Consider the following 18,018-nt stretch of genomic DNA (forward strand, 5'->3'; position numbering starts at 1 on the left):
TGGTTCAAGTTATTATTATTCAGTTGGTTAGTGAGGGTAATTGTGTAACTTTGTATATTTCACATTAAGGGGTCACATTGATAACCTAAGGATTCAATTATTTTAACACGCTTCAAAATGAAAAGCATCATATTTTCGCTGGAATTTTGGTATTCTGGTTCGAAATATCAGAATTTAAAAATTTGGTATTTAAATTTGACCACTCAGGGTGATGTACTAAATCGTCTTTCTTGCACAATATCTATATATTCTGCAAACAGCATCGTATGACTTATATGTTATATCTCATCGGGTTTATTCAGTCTGGTGATCCATATCCTAGGACAGGTACTTACAAACAACGCATGTCAGTTCTACTAAACTTTTACTTAGTACTAAAAACAATTGTATTCATACGTTAAGAATACAAAGTTATGATGTCCTTGAAAATTACTTAATTATTATGAATCTTTGACAATGTATTAATAATTTACTTCATTACTTGTTTAAAACTTTAAATTGCTTGTTACTTGCGTCTTTTAGTACTGAAAATAATTTGTAAATGTGTAATTATACATGAAGATTTGACCAAAAACTATCAATGAAGGGTGCAAATCTAGAATGACAATTTAGGTTATTAATTTTGCAATATGGTTATTTAAAATATGTTAGTTGAGCCTAAAATATGGTTTCCATGAAGTTGTAGGCCTTTGTTAGGCCTAAAGCCAACCAAAATGATGCTTCAAAACTTCGCTGGAGAGTACCACACTTTGATGAAATTTCACCAAAATTTCAATATTTTGGTCTGACTGAAACATCAAAAGGAAACAAAGTTTTATACCTTGATTCTGCTTTAACAATGACCTTGCTACCGCTGCTTTTCGCTTTGCTATGTTACCTAGGTTGCCATCAACATAAATATAGTATCTTAAAATAGATTTCCTATCATCTGGACATCCAGCCCAATCTTAACCTGTATAGACTATATATTCAATTTGAAGTTGGTTAGAGGTGAGACTGAGATTCCTTCATTGGAGCTGCCTTCTAGTATCTCAAAATTTTATGTATAGATCAATATGTGAGTAATAAGGATCATGCATTTACTGAGTAACAAAGATGAAACCAAAGTTATTTATGGTCCAGTATGAGATAGATAAATAAGTTTCCCACCTAAACATTGGGGGCTTCCTTTTTTCTCCAGTTCACCAACTTGACTTTTAAAATGAGAATTAGGCTCAATTGATGTTACACCCCCCCTTAGGCGTATGGGTCTCTGCCTGTGGACCCGAGGGTCTGCTGTACTGAGGCCCCCCTCTTGGACCAAGGATGCAGTACCATAACCATACATCAATTTATAACACAAATCGCAGGCAACAGATAATTTAAAAGAAAGGAAGTTTCAAATATGAGATGCTTGTAGAAGTAAGAGTTCTTACAGTGCCTAAAGTTCTTTAAATGAATAAATCAGAAGAGTTTAGTTATAGTATTTCATGCATCTTTCTCTCTACTTGAATATAAAAGTAAAACTGCTACTAAATACTGCTGCCTCACTACAACACTCGCCCAATCCTGCTCTAGGGATCCATGTGTGTACCATATGGACAGGCATAACAGGCAGATGATGCCGCTTCAACTGATTCAACGACCTCTGAAACACTGTGTACATTACTCGAAAGTGTCTCTTGCTCAACAGATACTTGGATCTCACACTATCATCTAAAAAAATAATTCCCACGGGGATGAGTTCTACTTAACTCGTGAGGGGAAACACACATCCAAAATGCATGAGAAACCTATATGCCATTACAATTTCCATGGATCAATATGCTGGTCTGCTAACTAAGTAAAAATGCTTTAAACGGGAACCAGCCTCACGGTTGGGTCTCCACTCATCATCTAATCGATCAGGGTTAACCACAACTTCTGCAATGGGTTAAGGGTTTAAGTCATCACTCCACACTGCGACTGGTGGTTTAAGTGTTTAGGTCATCACTCCACACCACGACCGGGTAAAGGGGTTTGTGGTCCACCCCTTGCATGACCATGGATCTAGGACTGCCTGCGTGTTAATGATCTCCCCTAACCATGCAATCGTCATCTACTCATTGTGCTACTCAAGGCTAGGGGCCATTAACCCTCAAGTACCCTCACAAGCAGACATATTTCACACATAAGCATGTATACAAGAGTAAACCTAAGTATCCTAGAATCTAGCATCAATTCCCCTCACTTTGTTGTCATGTAGAATTCATGTGAATTGAAGTGCCACCCCTGAAGATATCCTCCCAACCTATTAAGTAGTTTTTAAAGATGACAAACATAGGTTAGTTTACTTGTTTAGGTTGATTCCTCTGTGCTTGGCCCTGTTCTGGTTCTACAACACCAGTTGGTTGATTGACTGGGAACCAGCCAGTCGACTGGCCAACCGACTGCCTGGTTTTGCTGTCCAGAAATCATCTTTGGACTTTGGGGCTTTTCCTTTCCATATCCTATTATCCTAATAGGTCTTCCCCTGCATTAATTCATTAATCCTTAGGTTTCCCCAGTGGTTTTACTCTATCAATTGCACTTAATTACATTGACTTACCCAATCTTTCTATAAGTCCTACATCATTCTCCTAAGCATGGTTCTAACCCATACTTGCTGTTACTACAACAAATTTTTTTTTTTTTTTTTTGGGGGGGGGGGGGGGAGTTTTGTGTTTCTTTGAGCTTCTCTTGATGAGGAGGTTACCCAGCATTCCTCAGATTCCAAAACCCCTCTAATTATCCCCCTTTTTAATCCCAAATCCAACTGACAACATTTGTAATTTTTACCAAACTTAACAAAAGTTACAAATAGAGGTAGAGGACTGAAAGATACACCTTATTTGAAGGTTTATTGCAGTGTTCCCAGCAGTTTTGGTGCTCTAACAGCTTGAATTCAGCTCCCTTTGCCTCTGGCCTCCATTTCTCCCTTCTTTAAGCCTCCAAATGCCTCTAAGAGATATAAACGGTTTTAAGTGGGGCTTTAGGGAAACCGCTGAGGGCATGTGAGTCCTTCTGGGTCAGTTTCACGCATAAATTTCAATTCAGTAACCAGCCAGTTGATTGGCAATCATCCGCCCCTAATCGACTCCCCCCTGTTTGAAAGCAGTGGAATTTAATCCCTGCTCACTGTTTGGACCATAAATCCTTTGATACTGATCCAATTGCCTTGAATTTTTTTGCATTGTTTTCTAGACTTAAAGAGTTTCATTTCATCTGAAGAGTACTTGGTCTAATTCCATCTCTAGCCTCCCCTAATCCGGGTTGGAAGTCGGCTGTTAAGCTGCCAGCAGGGTATTTGAACTCTGCCCACGTTTTGGAGCATAGCTCCATGGTATTAGTCCAATTAACTTGATTCGTTTATGCATTGCTCTGCACACTTAGGCTCTTTTTGGTATCAATTCTCATTTTCTATTATGCCTATTTAAAAGAAATAAGTACAAGAATTCATTATTGGTCAAGAATGAAAAATAGTTTGGTGAATTTTGTCGAAAATAAATTATGGAATGAAAAATAAGTTTGGTATGTCAAAATAAAAAATTGTTAGAAAATAATAGTGAGCAAGTGAAAAAAGAGAAAAGAGAGAAAAAAAAGTATGGTTTTTTATAAAAGAATGTGTATTGACTATTTTACCCTCATATTAACTACAAAATTTTAAGTAAACCTTTGCATAAATGAAGAGAATGAAATTCTCACCATAATCCATAATAGACAAAAAGTTCATTATGGATTTCGGAAGTTTTTCGATTATTTTAAATAAAAATAAAACTAATAATAGATGCCAAACAACTTAAAATAATGAAAAAAACCTCATAATTGAGAATGATAATTGATACCAAAAAGAGCCTTAAATAGCTTTGTTTCATGTGAAGAACACTTGGTCTAATTCCCTCTATAACCTTCCCTAATCTGGGTTGGAACTTGACTGTTGTGTTGCCATATCTTCTTGTGTTTTCAACTATACCTGTCGTTGAATAATCACCACCAGCTTACTGCATTAATTGCAAATGGTCAATATGATCAACATTCCATTCATCAAAAGTGACTTGTAATTCAGGATTTATTTAGTTTTGGAGGATATTTTTATGGCTTTGCAAGAGAAAGAACTTATAGAGATTGAAGTATGAGAAAAACAATCATTTAAGAGTCTAATTTGGTTTCAATCATGAATGAACAAGTGAAGCCATAATCTCTGGGCAAGAGTCCTGATCATGGCTTGTCTGGCCATTCGATGGCTTGGTACATCTTATGCAGGTAAAATGAAAAATGGATAATAGTCTAATTTGTTTTCCAACTTTTGCCTTATTAATACGTGTTAGATTGCTTTTTCCCATCATCTTAAGCTGATGTGCTGACTTTTCAGGATGAGTCTCTACTTATATGGTATTCTGGCAAGGATGAGAAGCAGCTTAAGCTAAGTCATGTATCAAGGATTATACCTGGGCAGCGTACTGTAAGTTCATTGATCAATTTCTTAGGATGTAAGACTAGTGGGTGGTTACATTGAGCCAGTAACTGCAGGTTTCAGGCAGTTCTATTTACGGTTATTCAAAGTTCTCCAAATTCCTATACTGATATACTTCATCCGCTACCTTTATTGAAAGGGAAATGGCTCTCTCTTATAATGGTTTGGGTTCTTATTAAGCGAGGAAAAGAAATTGATCAAAAGAAGAAAGCTTTCATTGTCCTTGGCAATCAGAGAGAATTCTTATTTAATTTCTAATAATTGATGGTTGATTTCCACATGGATCAGCTCTGCTTAAGCTACAAACACATAGATCTCAATGAGTTAGTGTGTGTGTTTGTTGGCTCCAAAGCTTTAACAGAAGCTTGTTTTAGGCTTGGAAAACCTAATTGAATCTTCAGTTTGTTTAAAACAACAAACAAATTAGTGTTTTGAATTTTCACCCTTGGTTGTTAGTAAATGTTGAACCCTTAATGTAACATTTGCCTATTCTAGAAGTAGTTTGAGTGCTATGGGACATGATTTTAGTAAACAATGAACCCTTAATTTTTACAACTTAAGGTTGTAGATTGGTCTCCAGCGTTTGACATATAAGAAATCCATCCCTATTCCCTATATAATAATTATTTGTTATAATATTTTTTCAAAAAACATTTTTTGGGAATAGTAACTAATGTACATCCAAACTAGGTCCAATTTAGCCCAAAGTAAACCCATAGCAGAATTAGAAAGCAAGGTTAGGAATTAGAAAGTTATGTTCTTGGCAAAGCCAGCCTTTTAATTGTTTCAATTTCTGTTTGAATAAGCATGAATGATGGAGAATATGTGCTGAAACTGTTGGATTTTTTTTTTTTGGATGAATAAATAATTATATTAAAAGAACGAAAACAACGATACAAGGCCTTTAAGAGAAAGGCCGAAAAGAAGAGCTGAGGCCCCAGGAGACAACAATGAATCTGTTCCTTGGGGTATCATCAATAGGGGGATGGGGGGGGGGGGGGGTAGCTAATAGCCTAGAGGAAACATCAAAATAGATGGCTTTCCAAATCAAGTCAATAGAACGGGATTTGGACATCCATCTCCTGAGATTACGCTCCCACCAAATGTGGTGGATAGAGGCACAGAAAACGAGCTTCCCAATCCGATCACAAATGGAAGATCCTGAAAAGTTTCTCACCATCCAAGACCAATCACGCGCAAACCCATAGGAGTGCCTCGAACGAGGCCAAATAGAAGCAAGGGCTTTTCTCCAAATAGATCTAGAGAAAGGGCAAGAGAAGAAGAGGTGGTCAGTGTTTTCCATGTCATTCCAGCAGAGGATGCAGTTGGGGGAGACTGGGACATGGCGGCTAATGAGGAAAGATTGGGTGGGGATAGCTTGGTTGAGAGCTCTCCAAAGGGTAAGGGAGTGGCGAGGGATGGAACCTTTGAACCAGACCAAGGAAACCCAGGGGGTTTGGGGTTATGGGTACGAAAGTGATGCCATGCAGAGGAGGTGGAAAAGTTTCTGGTGGGGGAAGGGAGCCAAACAGTGAGGTCATGGGTAGAGCTAACGAGAGGGGGAAGAGAATCTCAAACCTGTGTGAGAAGGGGAAGGGGAGCGGGGTTTCAGGAGCCATCAGAGATGAAAGCAGACAACGGGGTATCTTTAGGGATTCGGGAGTCATAAACAGTACGGGACCAAAATGAGTGTAAAGAATGCCCATCGGATGCCACAGGTCTAGCCAAAAGGAGGTGGAAGATCTAGAGGAGATGATGGTAGAAATAGCAGTGAGAGCTAGAGGACGAAGGGAGAGGAGTTTCCTTCAGACCCAAGAAGGATTGGAGGGCAAGGGAGAAGTCCAGAAGGAGTCAAAGCGAAGAAGATGAGAATGAACCCAATTAACCCAAATGGAATCTTGCTTAGAGGCAATTTTCCAAATGAGTTTGAGAAGACAAGCGAGGTTGACATCAGAGATCCTACGGATGCCAAGGCCTCCCTCACAGGTTGGGCGGCAGATGGTCGACTAACAGACAGGATGGATGAAACGGGTGGCCTCCCTCCCTTTCCAAAGGAAGCCACAAAACAGGGATTCCATATCATGGACGATAGATTTGGGGATGGAGAAGCACACCAGTAGAGGTAAGAGGATTGAAGCACATAGCGAATAAGAACCACTCTATCGGCAAAGGACAACAGCTTACCCTTCCAAAGTTGGAGCTTCTTATGGATTATGATCAAGCATTGGAAGGCAATGGTGGCGGGTAAGCCTGCTAGGGATGAGAGGAAGGCCAAGATAGACGACGGGAAAGGAGCCAGGCTTAAAGCCTGAGAGTAGAAGGAGAGAGGAACGAAGCTGATCAGAAACCCCAGAGAGGAAGAGAGTGGATTTATCAAGGTTTACACGAAGGCTAGAGAGAGATTCAAAAAGAGAGAGGGCAGAAAGAATGAAAGAAATGGATTGATGATCCGCTTTGGAGAAGATCATAAGATCATCCGCAAAGGCAAGATGGGTAAGATTAATGGACCTACACTTGGGGATGGGGGAGATGAGGAGCTGATCGGTTTTGGATTGAAGGATGCGGGAGAGAACTTCTAAAGCTAAAGTAAAGAGGTAGGGGGAGAGAGGGCAGCCTTGGCGAATGCCAACGCGAGAAGAAGCCAGCAGTTGATGAGAATGGAGAAGCGGGGCAAAGAGATACAAATTTCAATCCAGTGAATGAAGGGGGGAGGGAAGCCCATGGAAGAGAGAACATCACTAATGAAGTCCCAGAGAATAGAATCAAAGGCTTTATGAAGATCAACCTTTAAAAGAGCAGCCGGGGAGTGAGCAGATCTTTCGAAGCCACGGACAACTTCAGCACAAAGGAGGATGTTGTCCGCAATACTTTATGTATCCATTTGTTCCATTTGGGCTCTGTTCAGCTTGGCTATTTTGTAATTAAGCTTTTGGTTCTTTTTGATTAGTTTATTTTTATGCATTATTAGATTATTTGAGAAAAGTGTGTCCATAGGTTGTGCTTAAATTGGAAACATGACTAGGGTTTAGGTTGGGCAGTCCTTATCATATGGTCAGCATTAGGTTCACCTAGTCATAGTGGAGAGAAGGTACAAATGCGAGTACACATGCCTGCATGTATTGGCGAAGAATTTTATTTTGTTGATTCCCTCAAGTTCTTTTACCAGTCGAGTGTGAGGGATAGACATGTGTAACATTAACCGTAAACTTAAGGGGACACCTGTAACTTGGAACATTTATTCTTTAGTTTGTCAATAATCAAAGTTCAAGCAAACCTAAGCTGATGGTATTGGAATAAGCAAAGGTCATTGGTGAAAGTGTCACTTGGCACATACTTTCTCTCTAGTGCAGGTGATATTAGGCTTTTGAAACATAGTAATCAACTAAATCATAAATCTGCACTAGAGATTTTTGAAATTATTCGTGATAAATTATTTTTAATTAAAAGATTAATTTATTATGTTTTAAATTGGGGTGGGCCTTAGCGCAATGGTTGGTGGACCACAGTTACAGCCTTGAGGTCAAGGCATTGAAACAACCACTTAGCAAAAATTGTTGGGGTAATCGCTCCTCCCTGCATACTCTGCCTATAAATAAGCCTTTGGCACCATAATCGCTCTCTTATAATTATGTTTTAAATGTTTAATCATCTTTGAATTTGGTTTATGCACTTGAGCTTTCATGTTTGGGTCCATTATGCATGTAGGGGGTCATTAGTAACTAATTACATGCCCAGCGTTATATATCGTTAATATTGGAAAGTGAAGGGTCTTATGTAATTACTTAATTGCATAGTGAGTTTAATGGGATTTGAAAATAGATGTTGTTAATTAATTTTGTGCATTTAGGTCCTCTTTAGCATAGTTTATATTTACGTTTATAAATCTATTTGTGTTTAATTATGATAATTGGTTATGGGTTATAAACAATAATGACTTGGTCATTACTTGACATGATAGACTATATAGTTGAATATATTGTGTAGGGGTGGGCCTTGGCTACAACTGTTGGTGGACCACAGTTGTAGCCTTAGGTCAAGGAATCGAAACAGCCTCCCAACAAAAATTGTTGGGAAAAGACTGCGTGGGAAAACTGCCTTCGGGCTTTGCTTGTGCGGAAGCCTTTGGCATTGGGTTCGCCCTTTTATAGTTGAATATATTATGTATTATTGGTTGGTTTTGGTTAATTTCAGTTTACCTTGCAAATATATTTAGATGTATGAAGAAAAAGTGTACTTTTAATGAACTCAGGTTGGTTATGCTTTTTATTGGATTACATTGGTTTGATCCAATATTTTAAGTTCTTCTGAGTTTTGGCTTTGGTGCAGTACAGTTTGGCTTTGGTTTAGAAAATCTTTATCTGAAACATGATCCAATAAGTTCCTAATGGATTGTTTTTTATGTTTGACCGAATTTTGGCTGGTTCACCTCATTTTTTGGTCAATTTGGTTTTATTTTATTGGTTCGGGTTAGTTTTGATGCCCAAAATGTGATAAAAAGAAGATGAGAGCAGAATGGGAGTTCAATTGAGCTAATTTTTGTTTCCTTTACCATTTTATCCCTACTTATATTCCAAATTTGCACATGTTCATTACTTGTACCTGCATAAATAAAAAATAACAATTAATGGTGATAAATCATAAAACGCCCCTCTATATATTTATGTATTTATTTTTATTTATTTTAATGAGAAATAGGGGTAATAAGTCATTCCAAAGATGTCTATTATGTTTGTATATATCAAATAAATGTAAATTTAAATCTTTCCAATGAGAGCCTTAATAAATTCATTTAATTATTACTTTACCTTGTAAATTCTGCTTCTTGCTATTTGAATTAGTCTAGGGTTTTGAACTTGAACTAGACATGAAGATAGGCTGAGATTGACAATGGAGGTCTAACTTGTTGGCAGCCAGTAAGCACATGCAGGGGAGGCACGACCGAGGCTGCTCCCCTACGATTTGGATTCTCTCTCTCTGACTCTCTCCTCTCCTCTCCTCTCTCCTGCAATTTGGTTTTGAGACCCTTTGTGGTTTGGTGCTTCGTGTTTGGTTTGAAGAATGTAGTTGCACACTTGTGGATTCAAGGAAAGGATTAGTGTGATTCAAGTAGAGGAAGAAACCACCATTTAGACGAGCAAAACTTGAGGCTCTTTAGGATTACAATCCTTATCTTCTTTAAAAGCTTATATGTAATATCCCTAAATTTTACTAGGAGTATTTTGGTAATTTAATTCATATAATAACTAGTAACTATATTTTATGTCTAATTGTCATGATGAGTGTAATATAATGTGGTTATATTATTACTATTATTATTTCTTTTAAACATTTAAAAAGAAAGGGATTGAAGAAACAAAACAAGAAAAGTACGAATAAAAGTTATTTGTTATTATCTGAAATTTAGAGAGAAAAAGAAGAAGATGAGTCGGCTTAGAGTAAGGAATCATGAGCTCTCCTCAAAGTAAATTCACTATATGTAGGCTGTTGCAATTTGAATTTGTATAGGAAACAAAGTAAAACTCAAATAGGAGAAGAACTCCCAAGGTTGACTGCACTTGTTGCTAATTGCTGCCTCCTATTATTATCGAGAGTTAGCACATGACGCTAACTCTTGATGGTCTTTTTCTTTCCCAAAATGCCCTTCCTAACATTCCCCGTCAAGCTAGAGCATATATATTACTCATATGTGACATGTGCCATAGCACTATTCTCAGATCCTGCACTTGACCTTGCTACCATAGTTTGTTTCTTACTCTTCCACAACACAAGGTTTCCTCCAACAAATGTACAATAGCTTGTAGTTGATCTTCTATCAATAGGTGATCCAACCTAGTCAACATCAAAGAATCCTTCAACATCCTTATACCATGATTAGTATAAAGAAGTCCATGTTCTAATGCTTTCTTAAGTTATCTTAAAATACAAAAAAAACCCCCCATGTGGGGGGTGGGGGGGGGAGAAAACAAAAACACCACAACAAAAAAAAAAAAAAAAAAAAAGGGGGGGCGGCTATTTTAAATTACTCCCCCCCCCCGCGCTTGCTTTTTTGGTTGGGGCGTCATGTCTCCTTCCCTCCTTTTTCCTTTGTTGGTGGGGGGGGGGGGGGGGGTGCCGGTCCCCCCCCTCAAATAACAAAACAAAAAACAATTCCCCTCCTCCCCCCCCCCCCCCCCCCCCCCCCCCCCCCCCCCCCCCCCCCCCCCCCCCCCCCCCCCCCCCCCCCCCCCCCCCCCCCCCCCCCCCACCCCCCCCCCCCCCCCCCCCCCCCCCCCCCCCCCCCCCAGTAGAATGGCTTATTGATCCATGATCTCAAGCCCTTTATTTATAATTAAGTGGAAAGTAGAATATTACAAGGAATAGAATTCTATATGAATACAAACTCTAACTTAACTCCTATACAAACTCTTATTAGACTCCTAATAGAATCCAACACTCCCCCTCAGTTGAGGCATAGATATTACTCATGCCTAACTGCCTACAATAGGAAGGAAATCTCTTTCTTTCAATCCCTTAGTGAAAACATCGCTAATTGGTCTTGAGATCTTACAAAAGGCATGCAGATAAGCCCTTGTTCCAACTTTCCTTTGACAAAAAACGTCAATTTCAATGTGCTTAGTTCGATCATGTTGCCTGGATTATTAGCAATACTAATAGCAGCCTTGTTGTCACAATATAACATCATGGGGTTTGGAACTTGGACTCCAATATCTTGCGCAAGCCTTTCAACCATAGTAGCTCACAAACTCCACGAACCATAGCCCTATATTCAGCCATACTAGATAAAGCTACCACATTCTGTTTCTTACTTCTCCAAGTAACTAGATTACCTCCAATAAAGGTACGGTAACCTGAAATTGACTTCGGGAGATCCACCCGATCGCATCGGTGTATGCTTCTACTTTTAGATTATCGGTGGGTGACAAAAGTATTCCTTTTCAGGAGTTCCCTTCAAAACTGTAGTATTCGATAACGACCTTCATATGAGCTAAATATGGGTCATGCATGAATTGACTCACTATACCTACAGCATAAGCAATGTCGGCTGGTGTGAGACAAGTAGATAAGCTTCCCTACCAGCCTTTGGTATCTTCCTTTGTCCCTGGTTCTCCCTCTTTTTCTTTAAGTTTAGCTCCACTTCAATAGGGGTATCAACTACTTTACACCCCAACATTCCCACTCGATAATAGATCTAGGACATACTTTCTTTGGGATAGGAATATACCTTTATTTGTCGAGCCACCTCGTCCAGAAATCGAACTTCCCTAGATCTTTAATTTCAAACTCTTTGCAAGATAGTCCTTCAACTTTTGAATTTCTTCACCATCATTCCGTGATGACAATATCGTCTACATAGACAATGAGAAGTGTGATGTTAGTACTTGACTTCTTGACAAATAGTGTATGATCAGCATTGCTTTGCTTGTACCCAATAGAAGTCATTGCCTTCGAAGGCGTCCAAACCAGCATCTAGGAGACTGTTTTAACCCATATATTGACCTCTTCACCGAGGACTTTCTGCGGATTGTCATCGGAAAAACCAGTGGGATTTCCATATAGACCTCTTCTGCTAACTCCCCAGTAGAAGGCATTCTTTACGCTAGTTGGTGCAAGTTCCGGTGTTGTTCACGGCTACGGACAACGGAACTCGCGGATTTAGTTGGCCGGGGCAAAGGTCTCCGATAATCAATCCCATAGGTGCAGGTAAACCCCTTTGCCTGTCTAGCTTTCAACTTGTTGGTGATCCATCCATATTTTGTTTAACCACAAATACCCATTGCGCCGGTTTCGGAGGAAGTGTAACCGCTCCCAGTGTCATTTTCTTCATTGCTGCATTCCTCTCCATAGCTTCCTTCCATCTCTTATCGGCTAGGCTTCGCCAACTTTTAGGGCAGATCGGATGCGGAGAGGATATAAAAGCACGGTAGGAGTCGGACAAAGAGTTATAAGAAACATATTTAGCTATGGGATGTTGAGTACAGATCGACCCCTTTTCTATGCATAGGAAGATCGGAAGAAGATACCTCGGTAGAATCGATTCGGAGGGGAGGGCGAAGTGGTAACGTATCCCTTTCTCCACCGCTTTGCCGGTTGTATTTCTTCCTCGATAAGATGCACCTCTTTATTTTGGTCATCTGGTTTTGAAAGACCCCAACGGTGTGTCTCGAAGGAGTGGTCTCCCCTTGGCTGGGTTCTTCCGTGGTTCGGAAATTGAAGGGGGAGGATTAGAGTCCTCGGGTATCGGCGAAGTCTCCCCACGGTGGGAAACTCTTACGGGACTCTTAAGTTGTGTTGGTGTGTGAAAGGAAGATCTAGAGTCGGAAAGAACACCTCTCCTCTAGGACTCTCCCCCTGGAGAGGTGTATAGTAAGGGCAAAACTCATGAAAAAGTACATCCATGGATACAATGGTTTTCTTGGAGGGAGGATGATAACATTTGTACCCTTTACGAGTAGCGAGAATACCCCAAAAATATGCGCGTAGGCTGCGGGAATAACACTCGGTGGGCTGTGATTCGGCATAACACACGCATCCAAAAACCTTTGGGGAAATAACAAAGAAGAGGCTCCTTGAAGAATCTCGTTAGGACATTTAAAACCAAGTATCCCTTGGGCATCCTATTCATAAGGTAAGAAGCGGTGAGAATAGCATCACTCGTCTTGGTCGGGTACATTCATGCAATCATAATAGAACGGGCTATCTACAGAGATGCCGATTCTTCCTTTCGGCCACCCCATTTTGGGCAGCCGTATCAACGCAACTAGTCGATGTATTATGCGAGTCGGAGAGATATCTTTGAAATTCACCATCAATATACCTGTGCCATTGTCAACTGCGAAGGATCTTCACGGTGGCATTGAGCTGAGTTTTAATCATATTATGAAAATCACGAAAACATCGGAAAACTTCATTTTTTTGTTTTAAAAGATAAATCCATGTAGAGCGAGAGTGACAATCAATAAAAGTAACAAAGTACCTATGGCCGATGATAGACACACGTCGGCGGGGACCCCACACATCGGTATGAATTAACATAAAAGGAATATTTTTTCTATTATGAAGAGAAGGTAAATAAGTAGAGCAGTGCGCCGCAAAATGCGGGCTTCACAAAAAAATCATCCTCATTACAGAAGAAACTAAATCGGGAAATATTTTCTTAAGAGTTCCTAGAGGGGGTGACCTAGCCTACGGTGCCAGCTGATGAAGGTGCGATATTACCGAATGGACTGATTAGAAGATGTAGTCGAGCGAAGTAGATCCTTCGATCGGCTCGAGCAAATAAAGTCCATTGTCTAGTTTACCACGTCCAATCTCCTTCCCCGTTACCGGATCTGAAAGACACGATAAGATGGGAAAAATGTCACTTTACAATTTAAGTCATGTGTAAGGCTGGCGATAGAGAGCAAGTTAGTAGAGAAAGAGGGAACATGTAAAACTTTAGACAAAGACGAGGGATGGAGAATGTTGAATGGTCCCTTTTCCAGCAATGGAAGAATAGGAGCCATCGGCAATTCGAACTTTATCCTTTCCGGAAGTTGGAGAATATTGTAAGAGAAAAAGAGGATAAACACGTCATATGATCTGTGGCTCCGGTATCAATAATCCAAGGAGTAGAAGCGAAGAAACTTGGAAGCTTGTAAAAGTTTTACTGAAGTAGCAAGGTAGGAGTTGGTTTGATTAGTAGAGGAAGCGAGGTGGTAGAGGCTGTACCGCGGTAGAAGATTGCGAGAATACGTCGCAAAGAAGTTAACTCCTCTGTGAGAGACCAACATCGCGAGAGGTCTGTGGAAAGCGTCTCGAGAGATATGAGCTTTCGATTTTCCTTTTTTGTGCTCTTTTTCTCAAAATCAGCGGGCTTCCCATGGAGTTTCCAACAATTTTCCTTAGTATGATAGGGTTTGTGACGGTGCTCACACTGACAATCTCCTTAGCCGGATCAGATTTAGTGCGACAATGTAAAGCTGATTTCTCCAAAATAGGAGTATGAAGCATGGCTAATCGACGACTTTCCTCACTGAACAAGAGCATAAGCGTTCAGTGTAGGAAAGGGAGAACGACTTAAGACTTGACTCGATCGATCGTACTCACGTTCAAACGCCAAGAAGTCATATACTCGAATCTTATCAATGTGTTCTTATAAGTCGCCACATCATCGGATTAGTGGGGTGATAATCCCATAATGATCCAACTCTTGCCAAAGAGATCGCACTCGGCATAATAGTGGGCCCGTCGGTTCCTTTTGGGTAGTCTCATGAAGCTTCTTTCGTAGCTCATAAACTTGTGCATCATTCCCCAGTCCATATGTTTGGAGTAGCCTTCGATTTGGGCAGCGGTATCAAGTAATAGATATCCACGGGCAATATTTGGAATCATGGAATTCAAGAGAAATGACATAATAAGAGAGTCATTCGAGATCCATTTTCTGGGAAAGCGCTGTGGTAGAAGGTTTGATAGTGGTGCCCGTAATGTATCCAACAAGTCCTCTTCAGCAATAGTTAAGTAAGCGGATCGTGACCAAATCAAATAATTGTCCCATCAAATCTACCGAAAGAGGATGAAAATTTGGGTAATGTTCGGGGCGGTGGGAGCGAGAGTACCATCGATAGTTGCCATGTTGAAAAAATTGTCTGCAGTTCTTGATCACCTTGTGAAAAAAACTAAAGCGCGCACAATGCAATAGCCAAACAATGATATGATCAAATCTCCTTTTCCTCTTCTTTTTTGAACCAAAGAAAAATTCTGGTCGGTCTAATAGAACCAGAGACAAAAAAAACGAAAAATATGGTTCGGTCTAGTCTATTTTGGACAATGAACCAAGAATTGAACCAAACAATGAACTAAAGAACCAAATCGAAGTTGAACCCAAAAAACCAACCAAATAACAATCGATATCTTCTTCCACACACCTGAAAAATCAAAGATTTATGTTGCGCACGATTGGGAAGATGATGCAGCAGCGCAGTAAGGTGAAGGCGATGGCGATGGTGGCTTCTTTCTTCTTTCTTTTCTTGGCCTAGCCCACTGTGATTCAGTTTACCTAATCGCAGAAGCAGCAGGTTGTGGCTGCGATCGTTTCTAATCGCAGAAGCAGCAGCAGGTTGTGGTTCTTCTTCTCTTCTTCTTTCCCTTTTTCCCGGCCTAGGTGGAACGAAAAATAGGCAGCGGTCGGTCGATGGGTTTGAAAAGGGAAAAATTCGCAAACGATGGGCAGAATTAGGTTGTTGAAGACCAAGAAAAAACTGCGAAGGGTTTTGGAGAAAAAACCGTGGGTTTATAGGTTTGAAGACACAGAAAAAAATGAAGAACAACTAATCGAACTAGGCCGATGCCATGTGAAAGAAACGATTGAGTAGAATGGCTATTGATCCAGATCTCAAGCCCTTTATTTATAATTAAGTGGAAAGTAGAATATTACAAGGAATAGAATTCTATATGAATACAAACTCTAACTTAACTCCTATACCCCCCCCCGGCCCCGGGGCCCGCCCGCGCGGGCGGGGGGGGGGGGGGGCCCCCCCCCCCTCGACCATCTCCCCTACTCGGAATTACCAAGCCCACTCCCCAAAATTTGCTTGCATGGTCATCCCTCAAGCTTGTAGCTCAACCCCTCCTGATCTCGATTTGGATCCTCCCCTCTCTCCCCCATCGCATGTCCTTGACCACGCTGAGTGTCGAAGGAGCAATCACCTTGCTAAAGAGCACAACCCTTTTGGAGATGACTTCTTGGTGGATCTTAGGTCCTCAAAAAAAAAAAAAAAAAAAAAAAAAAAAGAAAGAACAAGAAGAAATCTGCAAAATAGTTGTTTCGGCCCTATTCGGCCTTTCCCAATTTACTCGGATTTGTTGGTTTGTTAGTGTTCTTTAGCCTTTTCCCTTTGTTTGCGATGTTGTAAGTGCGTTGTTGTTTTTAATATTTATTTATTCACCTAAAAAAAAGAAGATACCTTTTGTTGATTGAGTGACTTCAACTCTTAGAAAGTATTTTAGTTTGCCGAAGACTTTGGTCTGAAATTTCTCTTGTAAATAAGTCTTCAACCTGTTAATTCCTGAAGTGTCATCTCTTGTAATGACAATATCATCAACATAAACCACAAGAAAAATTCTGCTAGCATCAGAGTGTCTGAACAACACATAATGATCACTCTCACCTTGTGTCATCTCAAATCCTAACACAACGGAAGTGAATTGTCCAAACCATGCTTGAGGTGATTGATTAAGGCCATATAATGACTTGCAGAGATGACATACCATACCTTTCTGCCTTTGAGCAACAAACCCAGGTGGTTGTTCCATATACACTTCCTTATGAAAATCCCCGTGAAGGAAGGCATTCTTCACATCCAACTGAAACAAGGACCATTGATAGGTAGTAGCTAAATAGATCAAGATACGAATTGACGTAAGTTTGGCAACTGACAAAAAATATCTAAACAATCTACTGGATACACTTGACCATATCCCTTTGCCATAAGACGGGCTTTTGAGTGGGATAAAGAACCATTACGACTAACTTCATAGTGAATATCTGTCAACAACCAATAGCAGTCTTCCCTGAGGGTAGAGACACAAGATCCCATGTCTGATTGTCTTTTAAGGCCTATAATTCATCTTTTATTGCACTAGCCCACTTAGGATTAGACAAAGCTTCAAGAACAATTTTAGGAATTGGATAAGTCTCAACAGGAGATAGGGTAATAGAAAAGCCAGAGGATACAACAGAATAAGAAAGAAAGTTAGAGATAGGATATTGAACACGACTATAAGTACCTTTCCGAAGAGCAATAGGAATATCAAAATCAGATGTGGGAGTGACAACCTCAAGAGAAGTAGACAAATTCGGCAAAGAGGTAGAAACTGCAGGTGCAGGGAGGGGGGGATCAAATGTTCTTGGGTGGTGCACATAAACCTTGGTGATGGCCGGCGGAGTTAGTGGTGAAGGAATTGTTCCCTGTGGAAGAACACTTTGAATAACAAAGACTAATATATTCAGTGGAACAAGGAATGACTCAAAAAATGATACATTTGTACTAACAAAATATTTACGTGAGTCAAAAAAATAACATCCATACCCCTTTTAAGTCCTAAAGTACCCAACAAACATACAGTTGAGAGCATGAGGGTCAAGTTTAGATGTTCTAGGACAATGATCACAAATGTAACAAAACACTACTAAACGCATGAGGAGGCAAAGTACATAAGTGAGATGAAGGGAATAACAGGGAATAAGGGATGCCACCTTGTAACATAGAAGAAAGCATCTTGTTAATAAGATAACAAGCAGTCAAACAACATCAACCCAAAAGGATTTGGGTACCGTCATCTCAAGTAAAAGAGGACGTGTGACCTCCTGTTAAGTGTCTATTTTTTCTTTATACAACTCAATTTTGTTGAGTAGTGTCAGCATAGGAAGATTGATAAAGAATTTCATTAGAACCAATAAAATTATAAAAGGGGTTAGAAAAATATTCTTAAGCATTATTACTACAAAAAGTGTGGATAGAGACACCAAAGTGAGTATGAATTTCAATAACAAAATCACAAAATATGTC

General features: G+C 40.0%; 1 protein-coding gene across 1 annotated transcript in view; it reads left to right on the plus strand.

Annotated features, from left to right (window-relative positions):
• Window positions 1-18,018, plus strand: part of LOC149006738 (PH, RCC1 and FYVE domains-containing protein 1-like) — an 81,499-nt gene that overhangs the window by 22,057 nt on the left and 41,424 nt on the right. The window contains 1 exon segment of the mRNA XM_089165715.1: window positions 4,370-4,459. Within this exon segment, the coding sequence (XP_089021841.1) occupies window positions 4,370-4,459 (90 nt within the window).

This window comes from Hakea prostrata, chromosome 8 (assembly GCF_041222555.1).
Source record: "Hakea prostrata isolate BN-2017 chromosome 8, UWA_Hpros_2, whole genome shotgun sequence".
Lineage (NCBI taxonomy): Eukaryota > Viridiplantae > Streptophyta > Magnoliopsida > Proteales > Proteaceae > Hakea > Hakea prostrata.